Source organism: Apostichopus japonicus, chromosome 19, assembly GCF_037975245.1.
Source record: "Apostichopus japonicus isolate 1M-3 chromosome 19, ASM3797524v1, whole genome shotgun sequence".
NCBI lineage: Eukaryota > Metazoa > Echinodermata > Holothuroidea > Aspidochirotida > Stichopodidae > Apostichopus > Apostichopus japonicus.
This window is the reverse complement of record NC_092579.1, coordinates 9,979,681-10,002,250: the sequence shown is the minus strand read 5'-3', so window position 1 is coordinate 10,002,250 and position 22,570 is coordinate 9,979,681. Positions and strand designations below refer to the sequence as shown.

Sequence of the window (22,570 nt, the reverse complement as noted above, 5' to 3'; positions counted from 1 at the left end):
CCCCCTCTCTCACACCCTGTCATCCTCTACTTCTAGATTTGCCAACAGTTGACAAAGGGCTTGCAAATGCACTGGGTCTAGTTGCTAAGTTGAATTTCTTGACGACCTATTCGATACCCAAACATTATTATAACAGTAATCTAGTTCATTAACTATAAAGCGATTCAAGTCTTTATTTCAAACAAGTAAAAAGTCAAATAAACTTTTTGATTTTTTTGCATAATTGCTGTTTGCATTTGATTGATATTGACATGATAAAAGTGTTCAGGAAACGGAATGTACATTGAGAATCAAGTCAAATTCATAAAGGAATCGCTTATTAACATTCATTTGGTGTAAATATCTGGAAGGTTGTGCTTGCTAGTTTGATCAAAAATGATTAATACTCAAGTTTGAGTATATTGTTGCAAAGCAACTTTAAATATTTTTTTATACTAATGTGTAGTTTTCTTTTACATACATTGTAAATGGCAACATGTCCCATAGATGACTCTGTGAGTGTATTACTGCCTGTTATCTTGAATCATGGTTAGATCTGTGACAATATTTCAGACGGGTTGGTCATAATTGAATGAAAACTAAGAGAAGAAAAACAGGAAAGTGAAAACAGAGCTCATGTTGGAATATGCCAAGAAGAATTAGTTCACCCAAATTCACCCCAAGATTTGATGTGATCTGAAATTATTATAGCGATTGGTTGTTGTGAACTCAACCTGATACTGGGTCAGGGGCTCAGTTTATGGTATGAAAATGTTTAGTGACAAATGTCTACTTATTTCCATACTTTTTGAATACTTCTAGCCATTATAACATGCTATAATTTGGGGCCTATACTGACTACCTTTAACAATATGTGTACAGTTATATGGGTTAAATTTGGTCACAATGCAGGTAGAGATTGAGGGAGCAGTAGAGGGGTTGGGGGGGGGGTTGGGGTTGGATGGATGGATGGTAGAATGTTTTAGACTTGAAGGTTTAGGTTTCATGCCTATTGCATAAAAAGGGTTCTTTAGTAACAGCAGAGAGTTTCCATAACAACTCCCTGGTAACAGTTCATACATTCAGAGTAATGTTAACTTTTAGAGAAAACAATTGAGGACAAACTTCTTCAAACATTGCATTCTGCAACAAGCCTAAACGTAATGACATTTAATAATAATAACAATACATACACTATTTACTTACCCTCCTCCTTACTGGTTAGTTCCCCTAACTGTTTAACTCTCCAAAGCATGGGATATTTAAGAGTCCAGAGAGCCTGTGTGGTGTTTAGCAGTGCATTATATGTCCCCGCATTTACTCAGTGCTTGCTAGTCATAATTCCTTCTCATCTAGTGCAAAAATATAGCGTGGGGAGCATATATATATATATGCTAAGTGCGAAAGCTTATACTAATTATAAGCTAGGGTAGTCCTTCTTGCTTGCGTAGTAATATAGACTTGATGGTTTATGAGGGGAATAAATATCATTATATAGAATCTAATGTAGAAACATGTTATTTAATGGTAAAATATATAACACTTCAATTGTAAAGTTCTTGATTTATTCCAGAATTATATTGTATTATTTTTGTATGTTTTACTTTATACCTGCTGAAATATTCTCTACATTTATGGCACACATACTGTGTACTTTGACATCTATCAGACTATGTTATGGTAATAATTGCAGTCTGCGTTGTTTGAATAGCAAGGTTATATGCTTAGGTTGCGGGGGTTTTTCTTAAGCTTTTAAGGGTGAAGGGGGTTGGGGAGAGGGGACATGAAGAATTTTGGTTAGTTGTTTCCAACAATGATGATATAGTTGGCTGACTTCTGAATCTTGTGTCAGAAGAAAACAATTGACTTTGATGTTATGCCAAGATTCTGATGTCGTACCAGACATTTATACCCATACACCTCTGGTTATAGGGTGCTGTGGTTCATATGTCTGCAACAGAGGCTATTGCAAAAACTTTAAGGGAATGTATGTTGTCATGAATTGAGACCAAAAAAATATCCACAGATTGGGTAAGAGGTTCCATTATTGCATGCCAATTATATCACTTAATGGTCACTACAATTGGAAGGGTTGTGAGGCCATTCTGAGTTTTTGATGTAAGTGTTGCTTTTCAAGTCATGTATTAAGGTATATGAGTTAGTCTAGGCAATTGGGAACCTCACCTAGCAATGGCAGTGGTTAGTTTTTCAAATCAAAAGTACTGCATTTTCCCCTTAACTTTCATTACTATTATTTCTTTACTAATGGAATATGATTGTGTGAATGTTTACATTTCGAAAAGTGCTTCAAAGTTAAAATGTTGTTTCTTTTCATTGAAATGTAAACCATTAAAGTCTTTCTTAAAATTGAATTCATAAATCATCCTAAATTTCACTTTATTTAGAGTTAAGAAGACCGTAAAACATGCGCATTCAAACATCCTTAGGACCAAAGTAAAAACGAAAACAAACACAGTGAATATATAAATGTCACGTTTCTGTTTTATTTCTTTTCCTTTTTTGTCGACCATCTTGAAAGAAAGTCTTTTAAATAAAATATATCTTTCCCAAAACTGACCTTCCTCTCACTTGACACCCTCTATTTCAGAGAGGAAAGTCAATCTCTCTGTTTCTAAATTCAACCATTTTAAATGAAAAATTCAGTTCGAATAATATTATATTTAAATTTCAAGTAATGTTTTAGTATATTTTTTAAGCTTATTGCATATTCATTAGTAATTTTTAAATTTAAACCCATGGAAAGAATTGGTAAACAGATCTTTAATTACCATTCTAAAGCTTTAATATTTTCATTTTTACGTTCACACACATAAAGTAAGGCTTGCCAAGGAAGAGATGGCAACAGAGGGTCTTTGAAAAAACTTGGAATAAAATGGGAAAGAAAGCAGAAAATAGAAGAAAAGTAGGGCATATAATATAGTCATGATTGACGAATGCCCTTCATATATGAAGCTTGATACGATGTATATATAAATTACAATCCAACACCCATAAACTAAAAGAAAATAAGAATGTAAAGTAAAATATTGGTCCATAGATGGTTAAAGATCCATCAAAAACTTTCATAAAACAGAAAAAAGTATATCATAAATATTATAGACAACAATCATGTGCCTTTCAGATTGTACATTATGCTCTTAAAATAATTAAAACAAAAACTTTTGAATGTGTTACAAAGCTGCAACAGTTGATTTTGCATATATATATATATACCTATATGAATATATATACCTATCTATCTATATATATAAACCATTGTCATCATGTCAAAATATTGTGACCAAATACTGTTTTCTTGATCATTTTAATCTGAAACATGACCAATAATGAAGTGCCGTGCATTGATTAGCAGAATAGACAAACCTAATCTTTGGCTCAATATTATATATATCATATGATTTTGAGATGCAGTTTGTAAGAAAGCTTCCTGGCTGACCTATGACCTAGACGAGGTTGTGCAATGCCCTTAAAGCAAAGGTAGAAGTTCAAACCAAAATATAAACATAAAGTAAAATGAGAGATGTTAGCAAGAGCATTTTATTGTGAATAAAAAAATCATAGCTTTTGTTAAATTTGCTTCCCAATAAGAAATGGAAATATAAAAAATTAAGGGTGGTAAAACTCTGCGATAAAGGAAATAATAAATTAGGGCCTGTTAGTTTACTTTGCAATGGTCTCCTCCCATACCCCTCCCAAAACCCTCTCCCCATTCTTCAAGCCCATGCCACTACTGGTTAAAAGAAAACAAAATAATCGAACAGAAATGATTTGAAAGTTGAAAGATAATATGATCATGAATGTTAAATTTATGTCTAATTAAAAAAAAAATTAAAAAAAACATTTTGAAGAAGACAACTATAGCTTTGCTGTAAATATTTCTGTAAATGCTGCAAATGACCAATCATTGTGCCGGCAAAGAAATGTACTTAATAATAACTTAAATAGTTATTTATCAAGTTAGTATAGAGTAATTCAACCAAAGTGTAATTTTCTGTAGCGGTATGGTAAAGTGAGGAAGGGGAGGGAGGGAGGGAGGTAGGAGTGGGGGGGGGGAACAATCTATACTTCCCTTTAATAACATTCTCCTGTAAAAGTCTTACCATTACATTGCTAACAATGCAAATACTCTCTGGTTCGTGCAGTACGCTGATAAAAGTGTTTGTTTATTTGATTACTCAGCATTGTTATGATATCAGATAACAAAAGTCATTTGTGAAAAGGACTTTGAATACAATTTTTAAATGCTGTCTTTGTCCTCATCAGGCTGAACATGATGGGGGAGGGTGGGGTGGGGGTGGGGGTTGATGGTCAGTGAGGGACATACTATGGGGTCCATGTTGGATAATTAGAACGCCCAGGGAAATAAGAGATAAAGAATAATGTATCCAGTTTAATATACTTTCATAATGTACTGAAAAAAGAACCTTGAAGACAGGGCCCAGATGGCAAATAATTGTCTCCAGGGCCCAAACATGTCACCCAATGTCCTTAGTTGTCACATTAATTACGTTAATAAAAAAAATGTCAACAGATCAGATTTGTAGTTTAGAAATTGATGAAAATACTGTAACTTATGAGTTATAATTATGTGATGAGTCATTCTTGTTATTTATTTTCTGTTGTTTGAAAATGGAGATATTGAATTTTCATAAGCTATTATTTCAGTTGACAAAAAAAAAATAATAAAAATAATAATAATAACATTGAAGAGAACTGAACAGAATGAGAAGCCAATTCAAAAGAAGAAATAAACTTTGGCAAGATTGTTGATTGTGAGTTGATGATATAATCTAATGGTTGTTAATACTGCTATATATACTGATTATGTTATCAAATAACATACTTCTATGCATTGTTGTTAATACAGCAAGACAAACTGGTTTGAATTTTAGGAATGATGATACTTAGTTGGAGATGTAAAATACAGTAATTAATTGTACTATAAAATTCTTTTATGCTAGCCAAGTGGGACAGAACATTTGCTGAGAGGAGACTGGAGTTGGTACAGAATATTTACTCCTGTTTGAAATGTCTGTTACGACACTTGTGTTTATCTAAAATGAGCGAAAACTGTAATTTGGATAACCCAACCTACGTGGAGGTTTAAGTAATAGGCCACCTGTGGCTTCTCCCACTTGCATATATCTGGCTACTTAGCGTCATGAAATAACAGCACTCCCTCCAGTTAGAAGGAGGTATGTTTTCTTGTAGGTGTTTTTACATGTTGAGTGATAAGGCCAGTTGCATACTTTTGATGCATCAAAAATATTAAATGCATTATCTGTGAACAGGGTTAATATGCAGTTAGTTAGTATGTTAATAAGCAAATATTTATATTTGCTTATTAATATGTATACATATGTATACATATTATATACATAAGTTAATATGTATACATATGTTATGAATTAGTCTAAGTACAATATTGATGAATCTGTGTATTAAAGACACTTAGTGTTAATAACAGTATTAATAAATGTCAGTTTTAAGGCACTTTCAAACTAGTTGCACACACAGTATGTAACAACACTATGCAATGAATGTTGAAGGCACTAAGTGAACAATTACAGCTTAGTTTACATACATGTTAATAACAGCATGAATGTCAAAGTTTCAAGGCACTTTCAATGTAGTTGCACACGCAGTATGTAATAACACTATGAATGAATCTGGGTGTTGAAGGCACTTAGTGAACAGTCACAGCAATTAGTTGTATACATGTTAATAACAGTATGAATAAATGTCAATTTTTTAAGACACTTTCAAACTAGTTGCAACATGCAGTTTGTTATAACACTATGAATGAATCTGGGTGCAATTGAAGGCACTGAGTGAAAAGTAGCAATTAGTTGCATACATGTTAACAACAGTATGAATAAATGTCAAATTTTTAAGACACTTTCAAACTAGTTGCACACACAGTATGTAACAACACTATGCAATAAATGTTGAAGGCACTAAGTGAACAATTACAGCTTAGTTTACCTAAATGTTAATAACGGTATGAATAAATTTCAAATGTTTAAGGCACTTTCAAACTAGTTGCACACACAGTATGTAACAACACTATGAAATGAATCTGCATGTTGAAGGCACTAAGTGAACAATTACAGCTTGGTTTACATACATGTTAATAACAGTATGAATAAATGTCAAAGTTTTAAGGCACTTTCAAACTAGTTGCACACACAGTATGTAACAACACTATGAAATGAATCTGCATGTTGAAGGCACTAAGTGAACAATTACAGCTTAGTTTACATACATGTTAATAACAGTATGAATAAATGTCAAAGTTTTAAGGCACTTTCAAACTAGCTGTAACATGCAGTATGTAATAACACTATGAATGAATCTGGGTGTTGAAGGTACTTAGTGAACAGTTACAGCTTTGTTGTACACATGTTAATAACAGTATTAGTAAATGTCAAATGTTTAAGGCACTTTCAAACTAGCTGCAACATGAAGTATGTAATAACACTATCAATGAATCTGGGTGTTGAAGGCACTTAGTGATCAGTCACAGCTTCAATGAAGTGAATAAAAGCATAAATACATCACAGCATCAGGGAAGTACATATTGTCAAACAATTTCATACTAGTTGCACCAGTTTATTTTGACACTTTCCACGAATAAGGGTGTCATAGGCACTTTATTTGTGAACAAATAAACCTAACCAGTTGGTCACTATATGAATGAGTCAGGGTAGAGGTACCATAAGAAATTATTCACAAGTTGTAATTGTATCAGTATTTTTACAGAATAAAGTCAAAATATTTTATGGCAACAAAGATTGTATTTGAGAAGTAAAATAGTTGGCAAGCATTATTTTTACCAGACATATCAAGAATTGTCTAAATATGATTGCAATGAATTGATCCAATTAGATAAGACACCATCAAACCTTCTGTTAACTCAGACAGAGATTTCTAATGAGTGTACTAATTGACGATTTCCATTCAATTCCAACACATCTGCGGTTAAAGTCATGAATCTATGTTAGTTACGTTGCTGTTTTATATTAAAGATTGGTATATGAACATGAGAGCCCAAATGAACACTGATTAAGGATAAAACTTCCAGGATTCAAAGTACCAAGAAACATGTTAGTATCAAGTTTGTAAGATAAAAGTTATAATGGATATGTTTGTCTCTCAGACAAATTCACATTCATGAGTATTTCAACAGGGGAGGATCTTGGACTTTGTGTAAGAGTAAGTGTGGCCCTGTTTTTTTAAGCTAACCCCCATATATGTGGGGGTGGGGGGAACAGTAGGTCATAATTTTTTTATGAGGTCAAGAAAGAAGAGGAAGGGGGGGTGGGGTGGTGGGGACACCAATTGATACAAGACAAGGTAAATCTAATAATTAAAAGAACTGAAGACTATTCACTTAACCTCATGAGACATCTACAATAATGAAAGTCAACTCCAAAGTGCTGCTTCAAATAATATTTAAACCTGTTTGACCTAGAGCTTGATGGGAAACTTGTCAGATGTTTTAAATAATTCACTTTTTCAAGAGTAACAAAATGTGGAAGTTATCATTCATGAGCTACGAACTTAGTTAGATAAAGGCCATATTAATTTATGCAAGTGTTTGTATTAGTGATGGAAAGAAACGTGATACTTATTAACTCTCCTTTGTTTAATTGATAAAGTTTGACATGTGATAAAAGTTGACAGGTGTCAGGGAAGCGCGTCTTAAAAGTACAACCACAATTAGCAGGATATAAAATAAAAGAATATATTCATAAATTTAAAAAAGAAACCCCCAAAAAAGGAACTAGTTTAACTTAAATAGTTCACGCTTTTAAACCACTATATAAACATAAAATAAAATTTCAAAGAGGAAAATTTAAATCTTTTCTATCTACCTTGGAAGAAGTAATTGTGAGCTTAAGTTGAAGAAGCAAAAAGTTTGTCCGTTATTTTAAATAAGCATATCAATAAATGAGCTATCACCATGGTATCTATCTGTAATTAATGTGTCCAAATACAGTATACTTAAATTGGTGGATAATAAAGCAAAATGCAATATTTTGAAGATAATATGGCAGTGGAAGTCGAGGAATTGATAAAAAACAAAAGCAATTTTGTGACATTTCTCATTCACTATGGCACTAAGGTCATAAATCATCAGAATGTTGTCTAAAGTATTAAAACCTGTAATTTTTTTTAAATGATGTCAAAAATACACCCTCCTGGTAGTTCTTAGGTTCCTTTCATAATAACCAAACCGGTGTCAACAAGAGAATGATTTATGATGAAACAGAAGTAAGGGTTAAAATGTGTATTCAGAGATCTATGCATGACTGAAAGATGAGTTTTATGACCGTAGCCATGGCGATTAGCACACTTTGAAGACAGTTGAAGGAAGCAAGTGATGGTGAAAGAACAGACTAATTTGTTGTACTTCTAGCCTAATGCTGTTTGTCTACATAAAAAGTTAAAATCTGACAGCAATATTGGAAAGAAAATGCAACCGGATTACTCTCAAAACTGTCACGTTTTCTTAAAATGAACTCTTAAATAAGCTTTTAATATTATCAACCTCGTAAAAAGTGGAATGATATATCGGAAGGCATTTGTTGGGTACCTGCTGTTGATTTTGGTCCAGACAGTTCACATCTGTAGATGCATCAGGAAAAGATATTTTATCGCCAAAGACCTGTTGGAAAAAAATCAGCATATGTAAATCGATAAAATGTCTAACTTGTTAAATTGTTTTAGAAATTTTGTTGAAATTTCACTTTTGCTTTACAGTCAAAAGAAACAATTCATTACGGTTATTCTTGAAGTTATTGAAAACAGTGTCAAATTAAGCAAAATCATGAAAGTTGATAGCAAACTTAACTTTAATATTCTACTGAGAAAAACAAAACTTGTGGGAATATTTTAAAGTTGAAGAGCTTGATGTTTCCATCTGTTCTAAAATTTCAGACTGACAATAAAGGTTTTTAGCACAAACAAGATCTTCTTACAGACAGACAATAACTGAAATAATGAGTTCTAAATTAAACTGCAACAAAAGACAGAAGTCCTAAATTTTAACCAGTTGTTCATTTATAGCTCAAATGATCAAAAATTGATATTTTTGATAAAACTCTTTTTGTCCTTCTTCTTAGAATCAAATACAAAGGTAAAAGTATGCCATATCGCCAATTTAACCCATTTAATTGTCTTTCAAGTTAATTATTTTAAATTCTCAATTTGATGTAGTCAGCCCTGATGCACCACACAGTGAAAGGGAATTAACCAAGTTAAAGATTAAAACAAATTGATACCTGACTTTTAAATCAATGTCCTTCATTCCAATATAAATGGTTGCATGGCAACCTCACATTTTGTTTAAAAGAACATTTAATACCTATGAATGTTTACAAGTTTCAATGTATATGTGCATTAGTAGTGATATCTATATCAATGTAAATTATGTATGTCAAGGATGTCAGATTGCTATACAGTTAGGTTTATCTTGTTCCACAATCATGTTTTTTTTTTTTGGGGGGGGTGGGGTACTTTTCTGTCTGCGAACGTAGTGATTTTCTATATACAGTATATTAATGGCAGACGATATTGCCAGATAATATTTAACAGTGCAAAGGTAATCATTCAGTTAATGGTCAAATTATACCTGTAGGTAAAATAGAATAAACATAGTTTCGTAATGGACGGGGGCAAAGAGTCCATTTACAGGTAAACCTTTAAAGGTACTTTTCTGTCTGCTAACGTAGTGGTTTTCTATATAGTATATCTACTGGCAGAGGATATTGCCAGATAATATCCTATGGTACAAAGGTAATCATCCAGTTAATGGTCAAACTGTCCATAAGGTTAATCTTTTAACTATGTATAATAATATTTGACTATTTTGTGTAACATTTTGTTTCAATGTGTTAATAACTTAATTTCTACTACTTTCTTCAGAGTAAAAACATGTACAGTTCAATAGGTTTATTAATAGCAAGTATAGAGGGCAACACGAGTATCAAGTGGAAAAGACTCAAGTTAACACAAAAATAAAAATGCAAAAGTTAGCAACAATTTCATTAGGACTTACTGGAAGGTGGAAATTAAATTTAAGATGATCAAGCCAATCAAAGTAGAGGAGGATTCTGAATCATTTGAATTTCACACTTTCTAGCAGGATGTTACTTGTTTTTCTGGCAAGATTAAGATATAAATCCCAACTAAGACACCTTGAGTAATTTTAATCAGCCTTTAGATTAAGTAACAAATCTGTGTGAGAAGGGAAATCGCTATGCATGTAAGAGGGGAGGAAAGAGAGTTGTTTGATCCTTTGTGTGGGAAGTACGTTAAGGCCAGCTAATTTACTTCTCACCAAAGAGTGACATTGGAGTTTCCAAAGACAACAACTAGCTACACCTAGCAATGTTCCCAAAGGCCCTTTATCAACTACATCAAGCATTCTGCACTGAGTCTCACCACATAGTTTAACCATGGAGCTATAAACAGCTTCATGGTTTCACAAATTTAATTCACTATTAATTGAATTGATTTCTAAAGTGTTGTTAAAAGATGTCACAAAACTAGAAATTCAGGCTTCTTGTACGTCTCTCTTGTGGACCTACACTACACTGCCAATGCTGTATAGGTTACTGGGTGAATTTCACAATGTGACCTTTGGTCCAATAACATGTCATGAGATCTCCTCCTTATGTTTGTTAATACCTGATAAATGCCCCTGTCTGTCTATCCAAGCCATGTGTTGGTGTTAACACATGTACTATAGTGCTATATAGTTGGTGTACCTACATAAACTAGTGTGTTCAAACAGGTCATACATTTTAGTGAACCAACTTTGAGTGTTTGCCATGAACCATCACATGAATTTGATAGGTTTTTTTTTTTTCCAGCTCCAGTAAACTTGTTGTAAACCACTGAATTTACATTGTCATGTACCCTTCTTATAAACATAGTGTATGTAAATTCCTTTTAAATGTGTAGTTTCTGAGTCAATATTAGAAAAATATGCTAACCTGTAACTATACTGTATATGGTCTTTTATGAAGCTTGATTCCAGAAAATTTGTTACCACAACCAGTTAATAACTTTAAAAGTGTACAATCAATACTGTGGTAAAACTACTTGTCAACCCAAGCACATGCAGTAGACGTAGATAGGTTTATATGAGTAATACACATACAGTATATTATATTTCATCTTCATGTAAACAAGCTTTCCAATTTTTAACCTGCATTCAAATAAACTGTTGGGCGTAGAGTTCTTTTCAGTTTTTGTGTCAATATTGCATACATCATTAATTTAATTCACATTTAACCTGAATGTGTAGTTCTTCATTTGACTTGGCTGAGCTTATCCCTTCGATGACTTAGTATAATATATCTTCATAACCTGTGGCATTCATGTGCAGGTGAATGGTTACACAATAAGTTACAAGTTCAAAATGAAAAAGACATGCATTTTACTTGTTAAAGAAATGTACTCTATTTCTGTTTATCATTTTCCCAGAAATGGGGTAATGGTAAATTAGTCAAAGTTCAATATTTACATTGTAATTAAAGAAAATATATCTTTGATTTTGAAGCAGGTGAGAGTATAGGCAGTGTCCCAGAATTGGGATATATACTGTACTGTAGGTGACGGAATGCTATCAAGTTGTCCAGTCGCGTTGTTTTGGTAGATTAAAGGGTGTGAAGACTTGCACACAAAGAAACGTCTCATGCCGGTAATCTGACCTAGTTTCGAATGAGGTGTAGCAGAAGTGTTAGACACCACCATCGATCCTAGAAAATACACACACAGCTTGCTACCGTCGGTAATTAGACACTAGTGTACAGTCAATACATACAGCTACGGTCAATACCCACAACACCGTGTACATAGCAGCGATGGACATCTCAGGTCTAGATAAAAGATAACAAGGTATCACGTTTCATTACTGTCTGCATTTTGTGGCGACAAGAAGAAAACTTCACTTGCAAGCAACGGAAAGTTAACTTTTTTTCAGAGCGCGGCACACGTTTTGGGGCGAGTCTTCAATGCCTTTAATCACAAGCTTTCCTTTCAGTTTGTTTCATTTTTTTCAAAATTGCATATACACGTATTTAGACTGGAGACAGGTTATGGGGACTGAGGGCAGTAAATATTGTTGCTTATTAATTAAAAATCTAACATGTGTTCAAAAGAATATGTTAGATTTTTAATTAATGAAAGAATAAACAGAAAATTGTGCTATATTTGAACAGGTGCAGTATAATGCTTGATATAAAGAAATATGTAGAGGGACATTCACAGCCAGACAACTCATAACACATGTTAGAGTTCACATTGGTATCTCTATTGGGTCATCTTGATATTTAAACTGTAAGAGGACTGATTAATACTGATTATTCTATTGTGTCATTCAGATACTGTATGTGTGTCCTGAATATGTGACATATATCAGGTCATCATTTCTCATCTATCCTGTCACTCAGGGGTTTCAGCAGCTAGACATATGATTCCAATCTAGCCAGCTGCAGCTTAAAGGCATTGAAGACTCGCCCCAAACCGCATGCGGCCATCTGAAAAAGTTAACTTTCTGTTGCTTGCAAGTGATTTTTTGTTTGTGTCGCAACAAAATGCAGACATTAATTAAATGTGATACCTTGTTATCTTTAGCTGGACCTGAGATGTCCATCGCTGTATCGTTTATACACTGTGCAATTGGTATTGACCGCAGCTGTATGTACTGACTGTACACTAGTGTCTAATTACCGACGGTAGCAAGTTGTGTGTGTATTTTCTGGGATCGATGGTGGTGTCTAACACTTCTGTTACACCTCATTCGAAACTAGGTCAGATTGCTGGCATTATAGACAGTTTCTTTTTGCGTGAGTCTTCACACCCTTTAAACCATGCCATCATTTCTCATGTATCATGTCACTCAGGGGTAACTGCAGAGCTCTAGACTCTGCCATATCTAGCCTGCAGCTTGACTCAGAGAATGAAGCAACCTGTTTTTTTTTTTTTTTGTACAAAGTTTCTGTCATCTCATCACCACGCTGCAGTGTAGCAATACAAATAACCAACACAGGATGCAGTGGGTGAAGTAGTAATAAAGTTTGATGTTTGACTCATTGACAAAATATGTCAATATTTTGTCCATGATCGATGCATGCATGCCCAGTCTGAGTTATTGACATGTGTAAGGATCAACTTGAAACAATTTGTGGAAGTTAAATTTGTAAATCTTGTTCCAATCTAAAACTGACAATATCAGAGTTGTAACAATTAAATCATTAAATTTCTCTAACGACCAAAATTAATAATTTCCTTTAATTTGTAGTTGTCTAACTCCAGCCCTGTGCATTGATTTTCTTAAGTTTTTTTCTGTTTGTGTCACTAGAGAAAGTCATCTGAGTAGTATATTGTTATACTACAGCCCTGACAATTCCTTCATAACAAATACTCATTATGTCATCAGTTTTGACCCCCCCACCTCCCCCCCACCAGTCCCTACATATAAGAAGAAAATCATGATGTTCACTCATGCTCAAATCTCAGCAATCATTTCAGCAATCTCAGCAATCATGGATCATTACCAATCAGTTTTCGAAATTTTATAAATAGCAACACAGATTTCCATAATCATAATACCAGAACGGCTAGCAACGCACATTATAAATCATATAAAACACGCACTGGTATGTTAAGCCTCAGAAACCATGCAACCAAAATTTGGAATTCACTGTCAATAACTTTAAAAACTAAGAAAACAAGCTCCACATTTAGTAAATGTCTTCCTAAAGAAATTATCATGTCTTATTTATTATGATTTAGCTGCATAGTCGCATAGCAGCATATTCACATATTGATGCGTATACGTATTGTTATTAACATTTTTTTCACTATTTTCTATATTTTCTCCATGGGAGTCTTCTGTTTTGTTAAGCCAGCATAGGCTTTTCAGAAGACTTCCATTCACATTGTAATATTTATGTGAAAAAACAAATAAATGAATGAAATGAATGAATTTCATTTTTCACTGTAAAAAAGACATTTTCTTCACTGGTATCGGCAACATAAAGTACTCGCTAATATCAGGGGATAACATGGAGGGTAGAAGCCTCCAGAAATTAGTTGAATCCTTTCTTTTAGCAACTGTTAGAATGCTAAACTTTGAGACAAACTGATTACTTTGAATGGTTCTAATATAAACTCATGGATCAAGGAACAGCAAAAGCCAACTTATCATTAGTAGACTATGTGAAAGGGATGATAATTATGTACCAACCTCCTGCCTCTCGCCCTGGCACTCCCCCTGTATTCCCCCTGTCATTCCCCCTTCCCCTGGACAACTAATATTAACATGATTCCATTTGGAAGATACCATAGAATTGAGGCAAAACTGCCTAATTATGATATGTATGTGGCCCATTTGCGCTTGATTTGATGTTTTCTTTATTAGTGCAATTTCCTTGATAGGGATTTGGAATTTTAAACTATTGAAGTCTTTAATATGAGGTATTTTTGGCATTATCGTCATAACAACTACATTGAATATGATGTGAGGAGCAAAACAGAAAGTAAAAGCTTTGGCCTCTCCTTACTGGCACAATGATACAATTGACAGAAAAATTGGCACCAAAATACAACAGTTAATTAAACCATCATATCTTGTGATGTATTGTTCAGGGGGTTTGTATTTCATGAATCAGTCAGTATGCTTACAGTACAGTCAGGTTTGACCATTTATGATAAAGACAAATTATTCCCAAGAGGAAATCTAACTTTTTCTCTATATTGTTCTTAAAATACAATAATCCATGTACAGTATCCTCTTTTTGTCCATGCAATGACAAGTTTAATTGAAACAACTTATTTCACTTCCCTTGTAATTAGTAGCCAAGTGCTCAATTTGTGCCAAAAGATATAGTTTGCACAGAGATTGTGATGGTGTTGTGTACAGGAGACTGCATTAAGATGTTGACATATATACAATTCCTGACAAATATGATTTCCTGTATATAATTATGATTTAACTAAACTAAAATTCACTTTTAACTATCACGTCTTCCACTCTATACTCAGCTTTCAACTTGCATATCTTGTATTAAAGGACACTTATAAAACAAGTTACAAATAGTGTAATTATCAATTTACATTTTAATTTATAAATTGTATATTTCATTGTTCCCCAAGTAGTACATTCTTTACTCTCATTATACAGATCTTGCCTATGAGAAAATCCGCCCTAGATACCCCACTTTTTCTGTAAAAACTGGGGTACCCTACCAGACCTACACGACCAATCGCTCATTACTTTTTACGGAAAAAGTGGTATATCCTTATAGGCAAGATCTATGTTATGTTGATTCTGAATGTTGATAAAACAATTGCACTAGTAAACACATCTTTGAAATCCATAGCAGATTTTGTGTGACATATGTTGGTTTCCATATTGGTCATCAGAAAGTGACCATTATTGCCTTTAGGCCTTTTTATTATGCCTTATTATGCCTTTATGATAAACTCTCTTTTGATTTGCACGTGGCATCGTAAAACAGAATTATAAACTAACTGTAATCTTTGTCTTACCTTCACACAGGCGATCCAATTTCCTTAAATGGAACAATTGCAACTGGTCCCTCTTTGGTCTCGTCCACCGACTCCGAGAAACCTGGATCGTTGATGTGTTCGTCGATGCTCATAATTATTTGGCTCCCGATGTCTCCTTCCTCCTGCTCCTGGATATCGTCCACGAAGCAGATATTTCCCTTACCGTTACCGCGGTGAGAGCCGCCGTTGACCTGCTTCTGTCGTTGGCTGTCTTCGAACGAGTAGGATTTCTTCAGCGCTGACCTGAGGGTTTGAGGGTTCATATTTTTGATGTCCAACCCTTGACTGGTGAGGACATCTCTCTCCTTGGCACTGCAGGAGAATGCGCCGTGCACCTGATACGTTGTATTGAATTCCCTGTAGTCTACTGTCAGGTGTTCGTGGTCGTCGTGGGGTGTAATAAACTTACTGCTGAACCTGTGACCCCATAATATTTCAGAAGGTAAGTAAGAGGTCCTAGCCTGCATGATCAGTCCAGTCTGTTCTAAAACGCCTTCCAGAATCACGATCACTTCGAAAGTCTCCTCCCGTAGCATGGAAGCCCCGATCTCGTAGAAAGGGCTGTTTTCGTCGATAACGTGGCAAATGATCATGGGCCACACCAAGAAAATCTGTTCCGCTGGTAGGGCCTCGGGACCGAGGGCAAGTTTGTAAGTCTCGATGGGGATGCACTCTCCTTCGGAAGTGACCCTGGGCTTTATGAGCTGGGCACGTATCTTTGTATCGTAGATGTGGCTCTCGCGAATGTCCCCCACCCGAAACATGAAGCACAGCTGGCCGTCCCGTTCCGAGATTGTGGCATTCTTGCTGAACTTGATGGTGGCAGCTCGTTTCTTCGGCCTGGCAAGTTTGGCAAAGATGCATCCTATCATGACCGCATCTACTAGACAACTGAACACAGACTGTATGACGACCATCGTACCGCCTAACCAACAAGCTTCGGTGACGGATCTGAAACCGTAACCGATGGTCGTCTGAGTCTCTAGAGAGAACAGGAAAGCGCTTATAAAGTTGTCCACATTTGAAACGCACGGTTCCCAGTCGGGACGATCGTCTAACCTGTCCCTGTAATCGAGGTCCCCGTGGTCCCAGACCAGAGCGTACCAGAAAGCTGCGAATATGACCCACCCGATCAGATAGACGAAGGAGAAGATGATTAGAACCCACCTCCACTTTAGATCCAGCAATGTGGTAAAACCGTCCCGTAGGAAATCCCCCCTCCTGGGGACGTTGTGATGTAGGACATTGCACGCGCCGTTCTTCTCTACGAGTCTCTTCAATTTGTTCTCCGACCTTAGCTTCAACTGAGTTTCCATACAGAGTTGAGATTTGCGACGCTGGACCTCGGCGGCCCTGGGACGGGTCCCATTTTTAGGCTTGGAGTCGGTGACTACCACGACATGATCTTCTGATGATAGGCTGTTTGAGCTATCCCTACCATTCATCTTCCACCATGTGACTATTGGCTGCAGAAAAAAGGGGGGAGAAAAGAAGGAAAACAGAGCTGAAAAATAGAGTCCTTTACAAGTTTTGAAATCAGCGACTTTGTTTTCATTGGTAAGTATGCAAGGATATTCTTGTAATGGCCTATTCCATTAGATTGTGTGAGGCGATGATCCAACATACATGATTTTAGGAGTGGCTGATGTGAAGCTCCATTACATTGCTTGGCTCCAAATGTGATGACAAAATCCCTTTACCTCTTCAAAAAATCATTTTGCATCTATAAAGACCCCAATAAAATTTCACAAATTTTGTTCTAATTGTAAAAACTACCTTGCAGCTTCTAGCCTTTCAAAATGCCCCATGTGTTCACTAGATATTGACAGTGAGGGCAATACATCATTCTTCATTCAATGTCCCTTAATTACACAGGTGAGAATTTTTTTTTTCATGTGACAACTTTTCTGAAAAATTGCAGCTCAGAGGGTCAAGCATTCCAAAACGAATGAGGGAAATCTAGAGGACATATATGATGGTTCTGTCTACAAAAGTTTACTTGGGAAAAGTGGTATCCTCAATAATCAAAATAATGTTTTCACTTACTATGTATACAGATGGTGTGCCATTATGCAGAGCATCTAAATTTAGCATTTGGCCTCTATACTTTGTTATTAATGAATTGCCCTACAAGGTGCGTATGAAAAAGGAATTTATATTTGGAAGATTATGGTATGGAGAGATAAAACCAAGTGTTGATATTTTTTGAAGCCAACCTACCATGAGCTTAACATTTTAGGAGATGGGATAAGTGTTAAATTACCTGATGGGAGTGAAGTTTCTGTTAAAGGGATAATAATATGTGCAACATGTGATCAAACTGCGAAAAGTCTGTTACTAAACATGGTCCAATTTAATGGTTGTTATGGCTGTGCATATTGCCTCCTGCAAGGGAGATCATGTGCCACAGGAAAGGGCCACACATGGACATATCCATTAGATGACTTGAATGGTCATGGGAAACAGAACCATGAAAAAATTTTGTCAAAATGGGCAAATTGCTGTTAAGAGTAATGCACCAGTGATTGGTGTTAAAGGACTGTCATGGTTGCTGTACTTTCCGTATTTTGATGTTGTTAATGGCATGGTCTTTGATTACATGCATTGTGTTTTATTAGGTATAGTACAAAAGCTACTTCTTTAATTTGTGGTTTGACTCCACATATTCCAATGAAGATTTTTCTTTGTCAAAGCTTGTTGAAAAGGTAGACAACCGACTAGGAGAAATCAAACCACCAAGCTTTATTACTCGTATTCCACATTCAATCAAAGATCCTTTGGAAGGCAAATGAATGCAGGGCGTGGCTGTATTTTTATTCAATTCCTGTGCTTCATGGCATCATGAATCCTGTATATTTTGACCACTACTCTCTCTTTAAGTTGAAGCAATATTTTATTTAAGCTTTGCATCGGTTTCCCATGAAGAAGTTAATAGATGTGAAAACCTGTTAAAACAGTATTGCTTCATGTTCCAGGTGCTGTATAATGAGACACATATGAGTGCAAATCTCCATCAGTTACTACTGTACATCTGGCATATTGTGTTTGTAACCTTGGCCCATTATGGGTTTACTCCTGCTTCAAATTTGAGGACCATAATGGGCAACTTCTCAAAATGTTTCATAGTGCCAAGAATCTAGAACTTCAGATTTGTTCGAAAGTCCAAATGCTCATTGGTATGCCTAGATTATTGCCAAAATTTAAGAATTGCAAGAATCAACAAGTTCAATCATACATAAGTAAAATGCTTCAGCTATCAAATTAAAAAAGGCAAAGAGATTGGTAGAAATATTCATGTTTTTGGCTGTACTAAAGTGGTATCACCTACTATATCTGTAATGAAAAATATTAGTGTTAGAGCTTGGATATGTATATTCCCATCAAATATTTCAAGTTTCTGAGAAATTTTTTAAATGGTTCAGTAGTTCACAGAAAAGAGTACAGTTTTTCACAGAAACGTAATTCCTGTACAGTTTTCTATGTTACTGGTTCTGACAGAAACGTTGGCCATGTAGAGTACTTTTTAAAATGCTGTTCGTGTAATTTTGCAAAAGATCTTGATGACAGTTGTGATGGTCAGTTTCTTGCAAAAATGACTGCCTGGCCATGCCAACAATCACCAAACCTACATGCAGATGTCTCGGATGCAAAACTGGTTTCATCACTGTGTCAAGACTGCAGATCTGATTTTGTCTGAATTTGATCTGCAAACTGCTGCATACATCTGTCAGCTAGACTACTGTACAAAGTAGTCAGACAGACTGCTTTCAGACAAGTTTCAGATCAATGTCTGACTATTTTTTTCCAGTAGGGTAAACACGTTTACTACTCGATAACAAGGAATGAACATGAACAGGAGAATGTGTCAGTCACATGTGATGTTCCACATAATTGAACATGCAATGATATTATCAGTAATTTAAAGTTGCAGTACTTCAAATTTCTATCACAGAAAGGAAAGTTAAAATAAAAAAAAATTGTCTTTTCACTCTCTGAATTAAAAGTAATGCTCATTTTGGAAGATACAAGGATATATTTTATTTTTGGGGTACATGTTTTTTTTTTTTTTTTCCTTTTCAGATTTTGCTGTTTCTTTCTTAGGTATGATAAAATTATTAATTTTATATTTCATTTCTCTTGATGGCAACATAGTTTTGTCTTTCTAAATTTATTGATTCTTTTCTTTTTCTTGTATATCCTTCTTTTAATATAATAAGTCTCAATTTTTCATTTCCTGACTTCATATGTCAGGGTAAATATGTTGTTATATTAGTCTTGTTGAATATTCAAATTGTTTCATTTCTCTTATGGCAGTACGTGTAGTTTTCCTATATAGCACTATTCAAAGTTGAATAGACCATCCTTCTTTTTTTTATTTTCCTAACATATCAGTCTTTTCTTTTTGTTGTTTCCTTTTAATTTTTTTATTTTGATAATAAGTTTCAAGTTTTTTTTATTTTTTTAGACATAGTTGTTATTGCCACTGACATCAAATAATTGGATAAAATATTTTATTATTTTGGATTCAGTGAATACTCTTTATGTTTCATTTCTCTTATGACAGTATTAGTTGGACCCAAAGTTTTCGGTAAACCATGTTTTCTTTTGAAATAAAAAAAACTGCAGATTATTGATATTTAGCAGTGGACAGAGTTACAACAAGAAACCTCTCTTTTTTTCTTTTTTTTTTGAAGTAATTACTTTTAATATTTCATATCCTCGTTTGCCAAATAGTTTGTCCTTGTCAAACCCAAAGTAAAATTTGGATCTACTCATTTTTTTCTTTCATTGTGACGGGGTTCCCAAGCAAGGGGGAATGGACTTCGTCATTTTACTATCTTGTGCTGCAAAAGGGATATGCCATTACTGTTTTGTTACTGTGTATTAATTAGTGAATGGTTCAATTATGACTGAACCTTTCATATTAGTTCAACTTATGAAGTTTTAGACTGTTAGGAGATCGAGGAACCTATACTAACAGTTTTCCATACTGTAACTATCATCCCACCATCGTAATTTATTGTCATGCTGACTTAAATCAAAATAATTTTTTTTTTTTTTTTTTTTTAATCGGACAATTTTTTTTTTTGCTTAGACCAGTCAAGTTGCATACTGAAACTGTGATGTTTAAAAGATAATTACTGAACAAAATGAAACATGTTTTTGACATGTAACCTGGACTGAGAGAATTGCCACTTTTTAATGGTGTACAGTTGTAAAATCATTATTGTGACGTGACTACTATGCAGATCTCTCAGTAGAGTAATGAATACTATGAAATATAGATAGCCACCCCTTGCCCTCCCCTTCCCTAATTACCCCTCTTCGAAAGATGCCTTTAAATTTTACAGCAAATCCCTCCCCATTTCCTCCAAAGAATACAATTTATTTAACCCGATAAAAACAGTTTGCCAAAAGTAAAGCAAAAGGGAATAAACATGAAATTCTAAATAAAATGAAGAAGAGAACAAATATCTTCAAACTTCAAAAAAAGGTTGGAAAACATGATTAAAAAAGAAAAAATCTTTAAAGAGGGAAGAAGGTTATTACTGTATAATTAAATTCAATAAATGCTTATCAGCTGATCAGCTTAACTTTTGGAAAAGATTGAGCATTTTTTATCAAATTTTTATTTCTTCCTTCCTGTTGTAAATAAGTACACCAGTGGTCTTGAAGACAGTACTATCTTACCTGTAAAGATCTTCTGCACTCTTTTAAGTTGTTCAAATCCAACTTGTTGTCAAAAGTGTTTACATTTTCTAGCTCTCCAAAGTTGTTATAAGTGAGAAAAGATTAGTTGGTTCTGACATTTCATGGGTTTATCCAGTACCTTTTATACTGTCCCCATCAGTAAAGTATGTCTGAAGTATATATCCTCTGGTTTACAACTCAAACTGAATTAAGACTACAATACCCTTTTGACATCTTTGATGGTTACCCTTTATATAATAGATCCAAGTTGACCACAGTGCATGCAACCTGTGCTGTTTGTGGATTGTTAACAGGAGATATGACTGCACACTCTTGTCTACTGTTTAGTGAAGGAACCAGTCGGCACACCACACTCAGGTCAAAGTATTTCACAAAGTTAGTTTTTTTAAGGGAACAAGCACACACACACACATGCACACACACAGCAAAAAAACAGGTGGTTTGTATGTCATTGTTTTAAGGCAGCAGAGCTTTAAGATAAGAGATCAAGAAAGGTAAATAAGTTAGTCAAAGCAAGAGATAATTTATGTGTAAGTACCACCTCTTGGAGTTGAGAGTTTATAAACAAGTTTGACCCTATGTACTTTACGATATACGCACAGCAAGCAACAGCAGACTTATAGGTATGTTGGCTTTAGTGATAATAAGAGAAGTTAGTAGCTATAAATGAGGAGCCTGGAAGTTAAATCTTTCAAAAATGGTCAGGTTTGCTGGACTGAGAAGAAATGGATTTGAGAATCGGATGTTTTGCTCTTGATGATGCGGTTCTTTCTTGTGATGAAAGAAAAGAAAACAAGTAAAATGTCTGAATTCACAGATTCAGTTTACAGAGTAACAAACTCTTATTCTTCTCTTATTATCAAAGCCAACATACCTATAAGTCTGCTGTTGCTTGCTGTGCATGTATTGTTAAGTACATAGGGTCAAAATTGTTCCAGGGTCGTTCTCTGGTGACAATCTGAGCATGCGAGGGGGGGGGGGGATGGGGGGATAGAATACACTTGTCACATTTCTTCATGTTCAAGTCGGTGTGAGTGAGGAGGACACTGTGTTGATGACATTTCAGCCAGTTTTGAGTCAAGAAATGTCCAGAATGAGAAGGTGATTTATTAGGTATATCTTCTATGATTGATTATCATTTTGGACATCCAATTATACTACACTCTGAAAGTAAATGTATTTTTTTACAGGTATTAGATTGAAATTCTTTCCTTATGAATATTAATTAACTAGACTAACTCCATTACTGAAAGTAGTTATATAGCACCTA

At 34.7% G+C, this 22,570-nt stretch overlaps 1 protein-coding gene and 1 pseudogene across 2 annotated transcripts; one reads left to right on the top strand and one right to left on the bottom strand.

Moving 5' to 3' along the window:
• Positions 1–2,459: 2,459 nt before the first annotated feature.
• LOC139959635 (G protein-activated inward rectifier potassium channel 3-like) lies at positions 2,460–22,151 on the bottom strand. 2 transcript variants are annotated; one of them, XM_071957418.1, is made up of 3 exons: positions 21,280–22,151; positions 15,568–17,054; positions 2,460–8,671 (listed from the first exon to the last, which is right to left on the bottom strand). In XM_071957418.1, exon 2 carries the CDS (start codon positions 17,031–17,033, stop codon positions 15,570–15,572), a length of 1,464 nt encoding a protein of 487 aa, XP_071813519.1. In that variant the 5' UTR covers positions 17,034–17,054; positions 21,280–22,151; the 3' UTR covers positions 2,460–8,671; positions 15,568–15,569. The 2 variants fall into 2 exon arrangements, with proteins under 2 accessions (XP_071813519.1, XP_071813520.1); XM_071957419.1 differs by lacking the exon at positions 21,280–22,151 and having other exon boundaries at positions 15,568–17,412.
• LOC139959688 (uncharacterized) lies at positions 17,171–19,662 on the top strand (annotated as a pseudogene).
• Positions 22,152–22,570: the final 419 nt, after the last annotated feature.

What these genes read in the sequence shown, in the direction of transcription:
- LOC139959635 (XM_071957418.1), bottom strand. Translation starts at nt 17,033, where the DNA reads ATGAATGGTAGGGATAGCTCAAACAGCCTATCATCAGAAGATCATGTC.